Source organism: Martes martes (assembly GCF_963455335.1).
Source record: "Martes martes genome assembly, chromosome: 2".
Taxonomy (NCBI): Eukaryota; Metazoa; Chordata; class Mammalia; order Carnivora; family Mustelidae; genus Martes; species Martes martes.
The window spans coordinates 18,104,816-18,122,087 of record NC_137889.1 but is presented as its reverse complement, the minus strand read 5'-3'; the positions used below and the strand labels follow the sequence as shown (position 1 = coordinate 18,122,087).

Sequence of the window (17,272 nt, the reverse complement as noted above, 5' to 3'; positions counted from 1 at the left end):
ACGGGCCTTCACCGCTGTGACAGCGAAACGGCCATTACCACCCTCCCTGTGTCTTAGCTTTTGAACTCAGCCCCTGATTGAGACCTGGCCCTCTGAAAAACCTACATTCTATATGTGGAAACACACTGCCTGAAAAAGAATTCTCCCCAGGGACCTGGCTACCTCAGTCGGTGGAGCCTGCGGCTCTTGATCTTGGGGTTGTGGGTTCGAGCCCCATGATGGGCCTAGAGATGACTTAAAATACAAAAATTAAAAAAACAAAGAAAATCATAAAAAAAATTCTCACAAGCCTCTGACTCCCAGAATAGCATCAGTTTTAAAATAGCACAGTTTCAGTTTTGTGTTTTCTACCTTTATTACATTTTTGCGTTTGAGATACAAACTAACCACTCTCTTACACCACACAAAAGACATCCATTCTGGTGATTTTTTAAAGTGCATTTCCCCTTTACCTTTGTGTACAAAAATATTTTTTTCAAAACGTGTGGACGTTTCTTGACAAGGCACTTTCAGGCATCGGGTGAAGATGAGCCTTCGGTTCTCCATTCACGCTGAAGTAAAAGTGAAACATTGTCCTCACAGGTCCGGCAGGCTCTAGGAACTGATCACCGAAACTGCCGAAACATTCACAGCTTTCCAACCCTACCGAGGAGAAGCCACCCGAAACCACAGACTCCCTGCCCAGTCCCATGTGTCCACTTCGGGAAGTGCAGAGAAGCTTCCAGAATGTCTTCGAGGTGCCGCGAAGGACCCCATTATGCTTATGACTCCTCATCCCCAGTTTCAGCGATGGGGACCCCCCAAGAGCAGAGAGCCACGGGGCCTGCTCTCGCAAACCACACCCAGCGGAGGAATTTTCGATGAGGAAACAAATGAAAGACAATCAAGGTTTTCGTTCACTGTCCACTGAGAGGGAAGACCTGGAAAACGAGCACTTCTAAAAAATGAACCGACACTTTTTGGTTTATAAACATACCCATAACCCATTGAACATCCATGTGACTACAAGTAATGCTTGTTTTTAAAAAAGCAAATTATATGCAAAGATCAAAACCACAAAACATTCTTTTAGCCGTTCGAAATTTACATCTTTAAAAAACACTGAAAGAGTCATGTTTTGCCACCATTAAAATGAAACCTTAGAGAAAAAAAAATAAATTCTATCTTGACTCTGAAACTGTTTTAATTTCTGGAGAACTACAGAACTCCCATTATTTCTCACCACTTCCCCTATCATCAGAATACTTAAAAAAATAAAAAGAAACCCATTCGAATGCTTCTTATCTTCCAAGAAACACTGAAAGCTTATTTATTATGTATTTTTCAACAGTCCAGCTTATTTATTGCACCTGATTTGCGAATGCTCCCCAGGGCGTTTGGGGGAAATAAATACGAAAGAAATGGAGCTGCTTGCCCATTTCTGGACAAGGGCACCCGCGGTGGGAGGCCGGCCCTTTACGGGGCAACTTGGTAAGGGCACTGGGACTGGAGGACACTCATCACCATCAATGAATCCAGCTGTATGAGGGGCACACTCCCAAGTCAGGCTGCAGTGACGTCTGCAACTAAGAAACCGGTCACTGCCTGAGGGGTGTAGACCTATTTAGGGATGGCGAGCTCCGAAATGAGGAGGGGTTCTGCAGATCCTGGGACCATCTGTTGATACCCTGGGGCAGAACTGGGCCCAAAGAAGAGAGACTGGTGAATAAAAGATAATATTCTTCAGATGCCCCCCCCACCCCCCGCCTCCACCTCCCTGAACCCCAAGGCCGACAGGGAAGTCTCGCAACCACATTCTCTAGTCAGAGAAGGGTCTTTGGGGCAGGTGAGGACTTGCCTGGTAGGGCAGGCATCCCAGGTGCACTGGCGGGGGTTTGCAACCAGTGCCCCCAGCAAAAAAGCTGGGGTGAGCTGGGGGGTAAAGAATGGCGGAGGAGAGGGCTTAGGGCTGTTTTGAGAGCTGCTTATCGCTGAATTACCGTATCTCAAATTTTGACCCCGGAATGTCTTAGGATCACCATTACTGAATACCGAACAGGAACAGTCTCTTGAGGCATTTTTCTTTTGAATACAGAAGGATCTTGTTACTTTTAGACTGGTAACATGTAAATGACAGTGCACCTCGTAACTTTCTTGACTTGGAGGAGGAGGGACTGGACTTCTGAAAACAAAATAAATTCACGACCTATATAAAATGGCTTGCTTCCATTTGGTTTTAATTTGCACTATCGATCGCTCTGATCGCCAGATTTGCTAACACTGAAAGTACCATTTGTGTACTTGATGTCGGTATGTCTAGATAAAACACAATTCTGCCCAATTTCAGCACGAGATAAAAAGGCAATTTTCCCCATAAATTATGTGATCCCCGAGTCCTAGCCATGTGGGAGAGGCATAAAAAATAAAGCACTAGATCGCAGATGAGTAACAGCCAGTTTTAGGAACAAGAATTACATCAGACATCACTTAAAAACATTTAAAAAGTCAAAACATTTCGAAGTTCAAAAAAGAAGGGGAAAAAGAAAAAGAAAAAAACCAACCACAAAACTCTAGGAGCCAAGATATTCCATCCCTGCCTGATACTAATTGACCAAACCGCAGAAACCAGGAGGCCTTTTCTAATCAATCTGGAATATGCAAGCAAAAGACGACTCTGCCTGCAGAGTCCAGGGGCTGGGCCTCCAAATCCAGGCCGCTGTGCCTCCCTCTTCCTGCCTCTTTTAGGAAAATCCCACTTTACTAAGATCAGGCAAATGGAAAATGAGACATTTAATTAAGCTCCAAGGACAAAACAGAAAAGAAAAACAAAAACAGAAACAAAAACAAAAAACCCCAACCTTCTCCAAATACATATGTAAAAATATATTTTTAAACACACCCAAGTACAAACCAATCTCACCCCAGAAAAATCATAGGGTTTGGGGATCCATCTGTCAGTGAATGTCCCAGGAGTCTCACGACAGTATGAACCAACGGACTTTTAATTCATGGTCCAATATGGGTAAGAATAATTAATCTCTGATATTTCAGAGTTGCCACACATTGAAAATAAAATATGAGAACTTGGTGAGGGTTTTCTCCTCTATCCCTTTTATATAGACTCACACACCATAAATAAGAACACCCAAATCAAAGTCCCTGGGTGCTTGCAAAGAGTCCTGGGTCGTGCAGATCACAGTCAAAGTCAAACCAAACATTCACCGAAGGCTTTGAGGATATAACAGATCTGCAAATCAACGTGTCCGGAACACAGCATGGAGGAGGGCTCTCGAGGAAAGGGCAGTCTAAAATCCCTCCGTGAAGAATGAGGTGCCTGCAAACCAGCCAGGCAAGTTCCAACAAATCTTGTAATTGGGCTGTCTGGTGAGTCAGGGTAGGCGTGAGTACTTCGAAAGCTCCCCCGAAAGCCAAGAGGAAGAGCTACAGGTGCTCCCCTCTGTCCTGACTATCAGAAGCCTGCAGTCTGGAGCCCAGCATGGGGGCCAGTTTCTTTCCACAACTGGTATGTCGTTCTCTGCCAGAGCACACATACGTGGGGTCAGAAAGAGGAAGCACCTGTTTCCGTCACAGGCTCATTTACCTTGATTCTCTTTTCCTGAACATCAGATGAACTGTGAAGAAAACAAAATGCCAGGAAAAAAAAAAAAAAAAAAAAAGCACAGAGCTGCGGTGTGAAGTAAAGCACGTGCAGACAAGGAACGCCAGCGACAGGCAGGAAGGGCCCGGCTGTGGGGTGGGGGGTGCCCAGAGACCGACGGCAAGGGTCCTGGGGCAGCGGGCTGACTTCCAGGTGACCTTCCACATCCCAGGGGGCAGGGGCGGTTCCTCCAGGCAGCTGGGGCGCACCCCTGGTGGCCTCATACTGAAGCCACCATCCCCTAGTGTCGCCGGCAGTACCCACGGGCCTGTTCCCGCCCAGGCCCCGGCCTGCCCTGCCACCCTGCTCCAACCCTCACGGCGACCCCGGATGCCGAGCCGACCAGCACCCCACCGGTACTCCGAATGTGAAACCAGTCCTGGCACCTAAACCTGGCTGGCTTAGCTGGCGTAAGAAGAAAAGTGAACAGGATCCTTTCTTTTCAGAGACTGTGCCTAACGGCAGCTCCGCGTTTCTCCTGGCTTCTGTCTCCACCCGCCCGCGACCGCAACGAGGCTCCTCTGCACCTGCTCCGCTATGCTCCGGCACACGCAGCGGCTAATAGTAGGGCCCTAGCTTTTCGTATCCTAAATAACTCGGCCACTCCGGAAACAGACCGTAGGAACACCGAGGGCTCCCAAACTGGTCAAAGGATATTCCGAAATCGGGTCCGTTTTGTGGCTCGGCGGCACCCTGCGCAGATTTCAGCTCGGCTCGGATGATCCTATAGTTCTTGCCTTTGTTGCTGTCCCAGTACGTCTGTCCACTGCACTCGAAGCACACGGCAAACTCCATCCTCTCATAAGACTGAATTTTCTCAGGCAAGCTGATGTCAAAGGAGAAGGTGTCCCTGTCCGAGCCGGCGTAAGTGTCCTTCACATACCGACAGGGAAAGTCTGTGAAGCTTTTCCAGGTGTCGAATGTCATTCTTATTTTCACTGTCTTCTCAAACGCCAGGTTCTGCACCTTCACTGTGCCTGTGATGGCTTTGTCCTTCAGGACACAGTTTTCAAGGCATACGTGGTCGGTCTGAAGCCGGTTTCTGAAGTCTAAGTAATCAGCGGAAGGCTGGGTGAAATCCAAAACAAAGCTCTCGCTCTCTGCTGTCGTCAAGCTCACAATGTTGTCTAGGAGCTCGGTGATGTTAAAGGGAATATCTAACGGGTCATCGAATTCTGAGAACACTTTGACCATTGTCAGGGCCAGCCCTTGGTTGTCTGCGAAGGACACTCGCTTTTTCACCTTCTTCTCCTGGACCGTGGGGGCCACCATCCCGCCGGCTTCGTTCCTGCTGCTTAGCTGAATGCACGGCCTCAGTGGCTCGCTGGGCTTCGGTGAGGTCTTGAAGGTGAACCTCTCTCGGCGCAGGGAAGGGGCCATGCAGCTGTATCTGTACTCTATGTCCACAGCCATCATGGGGTTAGATGAATAGGCTAGAACCCTGGCCAGAGGGGAAGAGAAAGAAACGGCAACGAGATCAGACAGACGTTCAAGGCATCATTGCAACGGGCTGGCAAACCACGTCTGCCTTCGTCTCTGACCACACAGCTGCAGTCGGGCATTAACTCAAGTGTGGGCCAGCATGACCTTGGTTTCAGGGGAGATTAAGAGTGTCAAGTGGCGGGGGGAAAGGATGAAGGTTAAAACACACAAAATAGCAGGGAGCCACTGGTTTTAAAACTAATTCACAGGTATTTCTATTAGGATTTCTTGGGGCCCTAAGGAGGCTAGAGTGCCTTGCGGAATAACAAAAAGATGTGCTTTTTTTTTCTTTAAGATTTTATTTATTTGAGATAGAGAGAGAGTGAGCATACAAGCAGGGAGGGGGCAGAGAGAAGCAGACTCCCACTGGGCAGGGAGTCCAACGTGGGACTCAATCCCAGGACCCTGAGATCCTGACCTGAGCCAAAGGCAGACACTTAACAGATGGAGACACCCAGGGGCCCCAAAAGAAATGCACTCATCTCACAAATACTGATTGGTATTTGTTATATGCCAAGTCTTATGCTAGACAGTGGAATTCAACTGTGAAGACAGACATAATGTACACTAAATTGTTATATGCCAGTGTATCTCTCTTTAAAAATGCCAATAATTTAGTTTTTTAAACCTTTCATATAGGTGGGTATTTGTTTTTTCTATAGTGAAGATAACCTCTATAAGAATAAAAGGCAAAGAGAATCCTGCTAAAGATCAGGTTAAATCTGACTTCATAAAAACAAGATTTTTCTATAAGTGGAAAAAAAAAAAGTAAAACCAAAAGATTAAAGACAAACTGGGAAAACATTTTACAAAAAGTATGGCAGGAAAGAGTTAATACCTTCGTATACAAAGAGTTCTTACAAAACAATAACAAAGTCAAATAGCCACATAGAAAAATGAGCAAAGAGCATGAATGGAAAATTCATGAAAAAATCTTAAAAATGTCCTAGAAATACACAAAATGTCCAACTTTATAATTAAAGAATTTAGATTAGGAAACAATGCCTGTTTTTACCTACTGAGTTAGTAAAGATTTTTAAAAATAATATGAAGGGGCACCTGGGTGGCTCAGTCAGTTAAGTGACTGCCTTTGGCTCAGGTCATGATCTCAGGGTCCTGGGATCAAGCCCCAGTTGGGCTCCCTGCTTGGCAGGAAGCCTGCTTCCCCATGTCCCTCTGACCCTCCTCCCTCATTGTGCTCTCTCTCTTAAACAAACAAAATCATAAAAAAAAACTTAAAAAATAATATGAATACGTGGGTTAGTCTAAATCAGCACCTTTCTAAATATTCTTATCATTTTTGGTTCTAATATCACATACAGGTATTAATCTTAAGGAGTTAATGCATGGGGGTTAATGTACTAAAATGTCCAATGCAACATTATAGGGAGGAAAAGGTGAGAAAACCTAAAGAACCAATAACAAGTATCTGCTTAAATGAGGTACACAACATCCAGCAATAAAATTTTGTATCATTACTAAAACCATTATTTGGAAAAAAGGTTTAAGTGGCATGGAAAAAAGTTATAATATATTGCTAATGTAAAAAATAGAGAAGATGAAATTGTACATAGAGACTAGACTTGTAGGGCAAAGTATTAGGTATATGTACAGAAAAAAGACTAGAGATATACTTAAAACTGCTAGAAAATCCAGGTGGGGGGGCGCCTGGGTGGCTCAGTGGGTTAAGCCTCTGCCTTGGGCTCAGGTCGTGATGTTAGGGATCAGGCTGAATCTGGGATCAGCCCAGCGTCTAGCTCTCTGCACAGCGGGGAGCCTGCTTCCCCCCTCTCTCTCTGCCTGCCTCTCTGCCTACTTGTGATCTCTGTCAAATAAATATCTTAAAAAAAAAAAGAAAGAAAGAAAATCCAGGTAAAGGCATTTCAGGAAATTTGTTTTCCTGTGTTCTGTTTCTTGTATTTTTTAAAATAACATCACTTCTATAATCAGGGAGAAGAAAAAAGTAATAAAATGCCTCAAATATTTACGACTTGCCAAAAACCTCTCCCATCCAACACTATTGCCTCACTAAAGCCAAGCCATTTTTCTCATCTAATTACCATAGCAAATTTGTATTCTGATTTGTTAGTTACAATGGGCTACCTGGAGAAGTCAGGGACGAAACCAGGATTAAACTCTAGTCTGCGAACCACAGAACACAGGATCTAGATTAGGTCCCAAACCTCACCCCCCTCACTATGGCAAAGGGTAGGTATGTGGTGGTTTTTTTTGGGTGCCTGCTCGCAGGCCCCCCCTAGCTCCTGCCCACTGGTGGGGGGCTTCAGGGTAATGGTAGTAGCGAAGGAGAAGCAAAAGGCAAAATGCTGCTCGTCTTCTGCCAGGGGCTGAGACCACTGGTTCAGTCCAATAAACATCTCATTTTCAACTTCTAATTTTGATTAACCAAATACATAAAGAACAATAAGAACAAAGACACACTGGATTTGATCCCATTTTCCAAAGGAAATATAATCATTCCCTAGGATGCAGGGAACCACTTGGTGATGACTGACTGGAAAAACACACATTCAGAGACACAAAACAATAATTTATAGCCACAGTGTACTTATCTAAACATCCACTTTAAAGGACATTTGTCTTACTGTTTCCCCTCTAACAAAATCAATGAGTGAAAATTTTAGGAGCAAATTTGCTTTCTATTATCTGTTCTTGTAGCCAGGCAATTGTTCTGCAAAGGAAAAGTTCTCACTGAAATGGACAACGTAGCTTTACAGAGGGTCAGTGGGTTGGCTAATGGGTTCAATGTGAAAAACAAACAACAAACCACCCCATAGTTACAACTTACTTGAGTTTTACATTCCCCCACTGCAAAACTTCGTTAGAATGCACTGGAATTATACTTGCAGCTCTAACGTTAACACAGGTAGTTGTTTTTATTTTTTTTTTAAATTAAATGTGGATTAAAAAATACCTCCAAAGTGGGCAAAGCCTTGCATCTCAGCCCCTCCCCCTCTGCCTACCCTTGACAACGTGGGCGTGAACTGAGGGCGGCTGGGTTCCTCCTCTGACCCTACAGCCCTTCCTCCTTGCCTGAGTCAGCACAAGGTCAACCTAAGTTCTCCATCCTCTTCTCTATCCTTCAGGCCTGCAGACCAACCTCAATACGTGCTTTCCCGTACCTCATACGTGCTTCCCCACACAACGTTCAAACAGCTCATTAGAAAAAGGTTGGGAAACTCTCAAGATACTTTGGAAACAGAATTCTAAAACAAGACGATCAGGGGAAGAATCTGCTCACTTGTAGTTAGCTATAGTCACTCTGGGCTTTTAATCTTATGGATGAGAAAGACGTAGCGGAACACCTTAGCAAAGTTTCACTCTTTGGACCCAGTGTGTGTCCTTTTGGCCCTGAGATCCCTTTTATCTCACCGGACTGTCAGAACCAGCAGAGCTAGGGGTCGGAAGGTGAGGTTCTGGTCAGAACCAGCTAACTCAACAACTCCAAGGGCACTCTCTTGAGCCTCGTTGGTTTTGCAACATTTTTCCACGAAAGGCAAAAAGTTCACTACTTAGTGCCGAAGGGTTACCAAGAGGGCTTCAGCCTCAGGGGCACTGCTAAGCAACCACTGCCCAGAATCCCTTCCCTATTTAAGTGACACCGTAACCGGAGGTGAGGACGTGAACCCCAGCGGCCTCAATCAGGGTACGATCTGACTGTTGGCCACTTGCCTATCCTCACGGGTAGATTCCAGCTTTGATGAACCAGATCCTTCGAGAATCAGGGTACCAAATGCCGATTTGATGTAGGCCTTGCTGGCCTTCTGCTCAGGAATTTCCCAGTGGGCTGGGAAAGGGATCATCATCCCCCAGAAGCACTCCTAGCAATGGAGATGGACAAGGTAAGTTTCCGAAGTCTCTGAAAGGAAGGCAGGTGTTTTATCCAAAAAATGACATAAAAATGATCAGTGCCAACACGGTGTGCACAGGCTGCACCTTGGGCCTCCCTCTCCTGACACGTTCTCTTGGCTGCTCAGCCGTTTCCCAGGCTGAGAAATATGAGTCACCAAGGTTGGCCAGGGAAAAAGCCAGAAGAAGACACAGACCCATATTTGGACCAGCACAGTATGACACAGGATTCGATAGCGGTCCGCTGCACGACAAGGTCCTGAGAGTATGAGTGAGTGTTATTCAGAGTCTCAAAAACTTGTCTTCCAAATAGATGCCTAGGAGATCATTTTTGCCCGATGAGCGAATGGGGCGTGCCTAACGGTGGATTTCTGTGCTCATGGTCAGAAGAGGGCAAACCCCAGCACTCCATGAAAAGTGAAGCGAACAGGGATAGTTTTGCGTAATACTTTCCCTGTTCCACTAGCGACAAACAACGCACCTTCTCAAGACAGCTTGTCAGGCTATGGTGGTGTTTCTGGAGAAACAATAAACTTGTACAGAAAATCAGCACATGACCTTCACAGTCTCAGGCAGCGGAGCTATTGGCTTTGGGCTTGTGCCTTTTATAGGAAGTAAATCTTTTTTTGGTATCGAGCCCAAGACATTCCTCCCCTCCATTCTCATACTCTCATAGGAAAAGACAGAAAAATCAGAAGCACCAAGAACCCACCAGGAACAGCAGAACGACACTAGGTAAGAATTCACCCAGATGACCAGGTTATACTTTTTTTTTTTTTTCTCCCCAGGTTATACTTTTTAACAGACCTGTCCATCCACACTTTGGCAATGCTTTACTCCCTCCCAAAAGGTTTGGCTGACGCAGTATAAATAAAGTTGACATGTTTTCCTCTGTCCTCTGACCACTGGGGCCTTTATTCACAGCCTTAAAATTCACTTGCGCTCTTCTGTCTTGTCACCACCATCTAAAGCATCTGAGATACACACACGTGCACACACACACACTGCTTATTACAGTACCTGCCACGGAACAATGCCCAACACGAAACGCAGAGCACTAGCCTAGGAAGGCCTCCCCCTAGCTGTGCCACTTGGAGCAAGTCACTGACTGACCCTTTCTGGGCTTAGGCCTTCTCCTCCGAAGTCCCTTCTAGCTCCGACCGGGGGGGTTGCCAATAACGCCCACTAACTTTTCTTCCCTCTCACTTCTCCCGAAATACCTCTACTTTACTTTTGTGGGGAGTCCACTGGCTGTCTTCACTTCAGTCTTGGCTGCTGGACAACCCCACCATATGAACCATTTCCCCTTCTCCCCACCCCTGCTCAAAGCCCTCATTTCTCTTCTCCCAGGGCCTGAGTCTCCCAGGGAGGCCCGGCCACACAGACCACAGGCTCCACCACCTTCCGGCAACTCTCCAAGTCTTCAAGTCAAGTCTGTCCTAAGTTTTCTCCTCTTCTGCAGTAAACAATACCCGGGGGGCCCCAACTCTTCTGGTATGTCGTTCCAGGCCCTATACCCTCTCTTTGGCTAGCAAGTCCCCCTCCACACCCACTTTTCTGGTTCAAAAAGAGTGCCATGAACAGGGCACGGGGTGGGGGGGTGGTCAGGAGGCCGCCCAGGCTTCCAGATTTGGAAGATCGCACAGGGCAATGCGACCCTGCCCACCCCCCCCCCACCGGTCCAACCAGCCTGCACCCCGCCCCCCATGCACTCCGTGAGCTCCATGAGCCCCCTGTGCCTTGTCCCGCACCCACCTTTTGGGCCGTGGGGAAGCCCCCTCTCCAGCTGGCTCGCTGCATCGGAGAGCCTGGAGGGAGGTGGCCGGGGAAGCTCCTGCCACCGGACTACGTGAGCGTCGTGTGTCCGGGAGGCAGGGCTGGCGCTCCGTTCCGGGAGACACGGCCGGCAGGGGGAGGAGGACAAGGAGGAGGAGCCCAAGTTATCACACCAGGGCGGGGCGGCAGGGCAACCCCGGTCGGAGCCGCGCCGCGCGAGCGTCCCCGCGCGGCTGCTTCGCCCCCGCCGGCCCGGGACAGCCCCTGCCTGGGAACCAGAGGCCGCGAACCGGGGCTGGCTCTGTACCCTATCGCCCTCGGCGGCCTGAGAGACTCCCAAGTGTATTTCCCTGCGTATTACGGGGAACCCAAGACCCGGGGAAAGTCGAGGCTACTTTTCCTTGTACTCCAGGTCCCATCGCCCAACTTCGGGGACACCTTCGGGGAGTGTCGGGTCCCACGCGGGAAGCGCCTTGTCTCAGGTTCGAACTCGGTACAATAGTCCCAGCCCCAGCCACCGCCAGTTACCCCTGGCGGAACATGTGGATCCAGCCAGGCTCCATCCCACCTCTGGTCGCTGGATTGCGCTTCCCACCTGGAAGCGCCGCCTCAGCCCCGTCTAGAGTGGTCCACCCCCGGAGTGCAACTGTCAGTTGCGCGGTGAACGTGCAGGTGACAGGAGTCAAAGAAGGTCTCCACTGCGCGCCCCTCGCCGCCGTTTCTCGGCCCTGCACTGGGACTCGAGGGCTTGGGGACAGACGTACCTGGTGCAGCTCATAAGCCCTGATGTCCAGAGGCGCCAGCCCGCGGCAGCACCCGCTCGGGGGTGGCAGGGGCAGCGGCGGCGACGGCAGGAGCAGGGGCCGGGACTCAGGTCCGCGCCCTTGGCGGGCAGACGCATCCGTCCGTGCGCGAGAGCAGCCCGCTCGCCTCCTCCCCGTGGCCGGTCACCCAGACTCAGGCTCCGCGCTGCTCCCTTTAACTTTCCAGCACCTCTCCCACTTGGGAAGCCATCCCGGAACCCCTTCCACGTGAACGCCCCCCGCGGCCAATGGGCGCGCTCGGGACCCGAGCCGTCGACCAATGGCCATGGAGCCGCGGTCTTGGATAGCACCGCTTCGCCACGTGATTGGCTGCGCGCCGGGAGTGATAGGGCTGCGGTCCAGGGGCTGGGAAGGGGGCAGTGGGGTCACTGTTTCATCAGACGCGAGGGGACGGGCGCCAGGGGGCAGAGGCACTTTCCTACAGAAGAGCGTCCCGTTACAGCAAGAAGGCTGGCACGCGGGCAGCTTGCCAAAATGCCCTCTTCCCAAGCAAATTCCTGGCCGGGCAAAGCCTTCCCACAGGCTCAGTAGTAGTTGCGGTTGCATCCACGCCGTCCAGCCGTCCACCTTCATCGTGCGCTTTAGCCAGGGGCTTCACGCATGACCGTTAATTTCCCCATTATATGCCAATCCCAGAGAAGCCGCTGGAGAGTGCCAAGTGCTGTTTGCCTCCGTGTTAGGTGGAGGCTCTCTGGGATCGGTGGCTCCAGCTCTAATGATAGTGTCGAAAATAAGTAATTACTGATGCTGGCTTTGTGCTCGTCAGGGTTCCAGGTGTTACTGTGAAAGCCATACAGTAACCTGGTCTTATAAAGTTGTTACGGGGAAGGGGGGGGGGTGGAGCACGGCTGGGTGACTCAGCCTTTGGCTCAGATCATGACCCCAGGGTCCTGGGATGGAGGCCCTCCCCCTCCATGGGGTCTCTGCTCAGCCAGGATCCTGCTTCTCCCTCTCCCTCAGCTCCTCTCCCCGCCTTGTGCTCTCTCACTCTCGCTCTCTCTCAAATAAACAAGTAAGGAAAACCTTAAAAAGAAAAAAAAAAAAAAAGCTGTTACTGGGGCCATCACACAGAGTACCACATATTTAGGTATATAGGTAGGTATATTTCATCGGAAATTACCTGACTTGAATCTGCCACAACTACCTGTACCTGCAGGGCCCCTACAATCTCTGTGATACACCTTGAGGTCTGTAGAGAATGATAAACCCAAAAGAGACCAGCTCCTCCCTCTCAGATGAGATCGGTTTAAATACATATTCACATAATCATATATTAATCCCCTTGGTGCTCATTTCTGAGCTAGTCACTTTAGGGATGAGCATCCTAGTTTTCTAGGTTTTTTTTTTTTTAAGGTTTTATTTATTTGTTTGACAGAGAGAGAGAGATCACAAGTAGGGAGAAAGGCAGGCAGAGAGAGAGGAGGAAGCAGGCTTCCTGCTGAGCAGAGAGCTCAATATGGGGCTCCATCCCAGGACCGTGAGATCATGACCTGAGCGGAAGGCAGAGGCTTAACCCACTGAACCATCCAGGTGCCCTTAGTTTTCTAGTTTTAATGAATTTTGAAAATCGACAGAGGGTTGCCAGCTTGTTAAAGTGCCAAGATGTTAAAATTACCATCTTCTGTTACCAACATTTTATGTTTTAAAAAATATTCTTTAGCAAATATAAAAACAAAATAATGAACATAATTCAGAGTAAAGGCCTTTCCTTCACATTGGATATATTTAGCTTTAGGACAATTCGTTATGTTGAACATGGCATTTGGGATTTTCTGCTTTTCAGGGATATGAAAGCAAATTCTAATTTTACTAGAAATGTAAAACAAAAAAACACTGGTAGGTTGCCTTGATCCAATACAGGCCTTCAGCTCACGACACAGTCTCCCTGTCTCTGAAGGGCAATTACTAGTCCTCTTCCTTCTCTTTTGATGGGAATATATGATAAGGACCACCTCTGAAATCAGCTATTGGTAGGCGGTTGGCAAATAAGGTTTCTATTCAATATTCCATTTGCCAACTCTAAACCCCTTTTATTAGCTGATGAGTAGGTTGGTTTTTGAAGCCAAGTGTTAGCTACATTTCTCAAGTGTGGTGAGCATGCTAGAGGAGTGGGCAAAGATGAAGAGCCAACTGGTATTGCAAAATGAATTCAGGCAAAGGGTGATCTGAACCAAACCGGGAAGGAGTTGGGGCAAGTAAATACAACCTTATAGCATTAAGGTTTGGAAGCATCTTCCTTACACAGATCTAGGAAACCATGGGCAATCATTTCCCCCTGTGGTTTAGAGACTATTTCAGAGCAGGGGAGTGGTGCTAAACTTAGTTGTGGCTCACCGCAGTCTTGGTAGGCAGGAGTGTGGCGTCTCTGAGTTTGAAGCAAGCACAGTCTCCTTAGCAATCAGAGTAGAGCTGGGATGTGAGGTCTGGAGGACTGCTCCAGCTGAACTCTGCAGGTCCAAGGCCCTGGAACCAGAGGTCTGGACTGGCTCTTAGTTCTATACGATCTTGCTTTACCTTCCTTTTTAGCAGAAAAAAAGTAAAAACGGAAAGTGTCAACCTTTCAGTCAATGCATACCAAGTCCCTTTTATAATATCTGGCATTGAATTTAAGTCTTAATTTCATTTAGTAAGCCAACCCTCCCCACACAAATAAACCAAAAACCCAGCAGAAGCTAAGCAAAGCTTATTATCGTTTTCCCATAAACTTTGTTTTTGGTGGCTATAAGTGGCTGTTTGGTGGCTACCTTCCTTGCACTTGGGCTCGTCTGTGACTTCTTCGATCGTCTCTTAAACATTTGTTTATTCATGTAACAACACATTGTTGAGTAACTACTGTAAACTGGGGTCCTGAAAGCAGAAAGTCAGTGAAATATAATCTCACTCTCAAGAAGCTCTTAGGTTAATAAGTAACGACATAGGATAAATGTGTAGAAGGTAATCCTCTGTAATTTGGGAGCCAAGAGGAGGACTGCGCATGTGTGGTTGCGGAGGTGAGGTGGGAGATGAAGAAGATCAGTCGAGGCTTCTAGGGAAGTGAGCATTGAGCAGGATCCTGAAGGGGGAGTCAGAGTTTAGGGGTAATGGGAGAAAGCATGCCAGGAATTGGCAAAGGAGCAGAGTTCTATATGTCCCTCCAAAGAATTTCCACTCCACTGATTAAGAATTAAGTCTTTTTTCTGGCTTAAATATTAGACAACGTTTCTTTATGCATGTGTTAACACCAGCTTTTTGTTCCTCCAGAAAGTTCGAAAAAAATACTATTAATATCTTATCTCTTTCTCAACTGAACACACTTCAAAAACAGCCCAGACCTTGGTCTTAACTTCATTCTAGGTTTTGAAAGAGAAATATTTTTTCCTTCTTAGCGTTCTAACTTTCCTTCTCTTTGAAGAACAATTATTGCACAGTGCGTCAAGTATAAATAACCAGCATCAAGAGTCAGAACTAAAGAAGAGAACATTCTTCTGCCTGATCAGAATAGAAAGTGGGAAAGACTGTTTCCAAACAGCCTAAGTGAATTTATATTTAGACAAGTGGAGCTGTATGCACCTGTCAGAGCTTCACCATGTTCTGGCGCCTTATGTTACCTGGGGCCCTCTGCCCCTCTTTCAGATTTGACTGAAAATGACTTGCCAGGTCACGTTTTATGGGATAGACATATGCATACTAATGGAGGGTGTTCATGAGCCTCTTGTCTATGGAGAATGTGTCCTTGGCTTGGGAGAAGACCTTGAGTAGTTTACACATCAAAGCTCCTGGAGCCCATTAGGGCATTTTTCCCCACTGTTGAGGGCTTTTGAGTTCCTGAGTGAGGTTACCTGTACCACTTCTTAATTTAATTTAATTTAATTTATTATCTTGTTTTTCTTCCCAAATTTTATTTATTTATTTATTTATTTATTTTAAAGATTTTATTTATTTATTTGACAGACGGAGATCACAAATAGGCAGAGAAGCAGGCAGAGAGAGAGGAGGAAGCAGGCTCCCGGCTGAGCAGAGAGCCCGATAAGGGGCTGGATCCCAGGACCCTGGGATCATGACCTGAGCCGAAGGCAGAGGCTTTAACCCACTGAGCCACCCAGGCGCCCCCAAAATTTTATTTAAATTCTAGTGAGTTAACATATAGTGTAATATTGGTTTCAGGAGTAGAATTTAGTGATTCATCACCTACGTTTATTTTTTTTTTTTTTAAGATTTTATTTATTTATTTGACAGACAGAGATCACAAGTAGGCAGAGAGGCAGGCAGAGAAAGGAGGAAGCATGCTCCCCGCTGAGCAGAGAGCCCGATGCGGGGCTCCATCCCAGAACCCCGGGATCATGACCCGAGCTGAAGGCAGAGGCTTAACCCACTGAGCCACCCAGGCGCCCCGATTCATCACCTACATTTAACATATAGTGCTCATCAATACAAGTGCCTTAATAATTCTTAATAATAATAATAATAATAATGCTTAATAATTCCCATCCCCCACGTAGCCCATCCCCCACCCACCTCCCCTCCAGCAACTCTCACTTTGTTCTCTGTCCTCAAGAGTCTCTTTCGGGGCGTGCCTGGCTGGCTCAGTGGGTTGGGCCTCTGCCTTCAGCTCAGGTCATGGTCTCAGGGTCCTGGGATCGAGCCCCACATCGGGCTCTCTTCTCAGCGGGGAGCCTGCTTCCTCCTCTCTCTCTCTCTCTCTCTCTGCCTACCTCTCTCCCTACTTGTGATCTGTCTCTGGGTCACGTAAAAAAAAAAAAAAAAAAGAGTCTCTTTCGACGTACCACTATTCTAAAAGCTACATATGTAGAGAAGCTTCCGCAGCTCATACCTCCTGCACTCATACAATACCTTATTATTTTTTATGATTATAAAACTAATACAAGATCACTGTAGACATTGTGGAAAATACAAAAAAAAATATAAAAAAGAAAATAGATTCAGCACCACCCAGCAATAACGACCAATATAATTCACAATCTTTCCTTCAGTATTGATTCAATACATAAGGATTATATTATCAGGATCATAGTATAAGACAGTATAAGGTCTTCATTTTTTAACTCATGACTGCTTCTCCCTCTGAGTATATTAATTTTGTCATATTTTTTCTGACATGCTTTTCTATTGCTGCATAATATTCTTCCATACAAAGATCATACTTTATGTTTTTTTAAGATTTTATTTATTTATTTATTTTTTAAAGATTTTATTTCTTTATTTGACAGACAGATCACAAGCAGGCAGAGAGGCAGGCAGAAAGAGAAGGGGGAAGCAGGGATCCCTTTCGAGCAGAAAGCCCCATGCGGGGCTCGATCCTAAGATCCTGAGATCATGACCCTAGCCGAAGGCAGAGGCTTAACCCACTGAGCCACCCAGGCACCCCTTATTTATTTATTTGACAGACAGAGAGCACAAGTAGGCAGAGAGGCAGGCAGAGAGAAGGAGGAAGCAGGCTCCCTGCTGAGCAGAGAGCCTGATGTGGGGCTCGATCCCAGGACCCTGAGATCATGACCTGAGCTGAAGTCAGAGGCTTAAACCACTGAGCCACCCAAGCGCCCTTTAACTATGTTCTTATTTTGAAACAGTTAGATTTTTCCTCCCGCTCAATTTTCTCTGTTTTTAATAGACTTTGATAAGCATCTTTGTATTTAAATCTTTGTCCACATCCCTGGTTATTTCCTATAGCCCTATTTCCCAGAGTGCA

The 17,272-nt window shown here is 47.0% G+C and overlaps 1 protein-coding gene across 2 annotated transcripts; it reads right to left on the bottom strand.

The window, feature by feature from the left end:
• Positions 1–2,416: 2,416 nt before the first annotated feature.
• PPP1R3B (protein phosphatase 1 regulatory subunit 3B) lies at positions 2,417–11,743 on the bottom strand. Of its 2 annotated transcripts, none has more exons than XM_080796179.1 (2): positions 11,527–11,743; positions 2,417–5,078 (listed from the first exon to the last, which is right to left on the bottom strand). In XM_080796179.1, exons 1-2 carry the CDS (start codon positions 11,661–11,663, stop codon positions 4,196–4,198), a joined length of 1,020 nt encoding a protein of 339 aa, XP_080652305.1. In that variant the 5' UTR covers positions 11,664–11,743; the 3' UTR covers positions 2,417–4,195. The 2 variants fall into 2 exon arrangements, with proteins under 2 accessions (XP_080652305.1, XP_080652306.1); XM_080796180.1 differs by lacking the exon at positions 11,527–11,743 and adding an exon at positions 10,742–10,913.
• Positions 11,744–17,272: the final 5,529 nt, after the last annotated feature.

Coding starts and splice junctions, on each gene's coding strand:
- PPP1R3B (XM_080796179.1), bottom strand. CDS start 11,663: ATGCGTCTGCCCGCCAAGGGCGCGGACCTGAGTCCCGGCCCCTGCTCC. Junction 5,079..11,526: donor GGGCTTATGAGCTGCACCAG/GTACGTCTGTCC, acceptor CCCTCTGGCCAG/GGTTCTAGCCTATTCATCTA.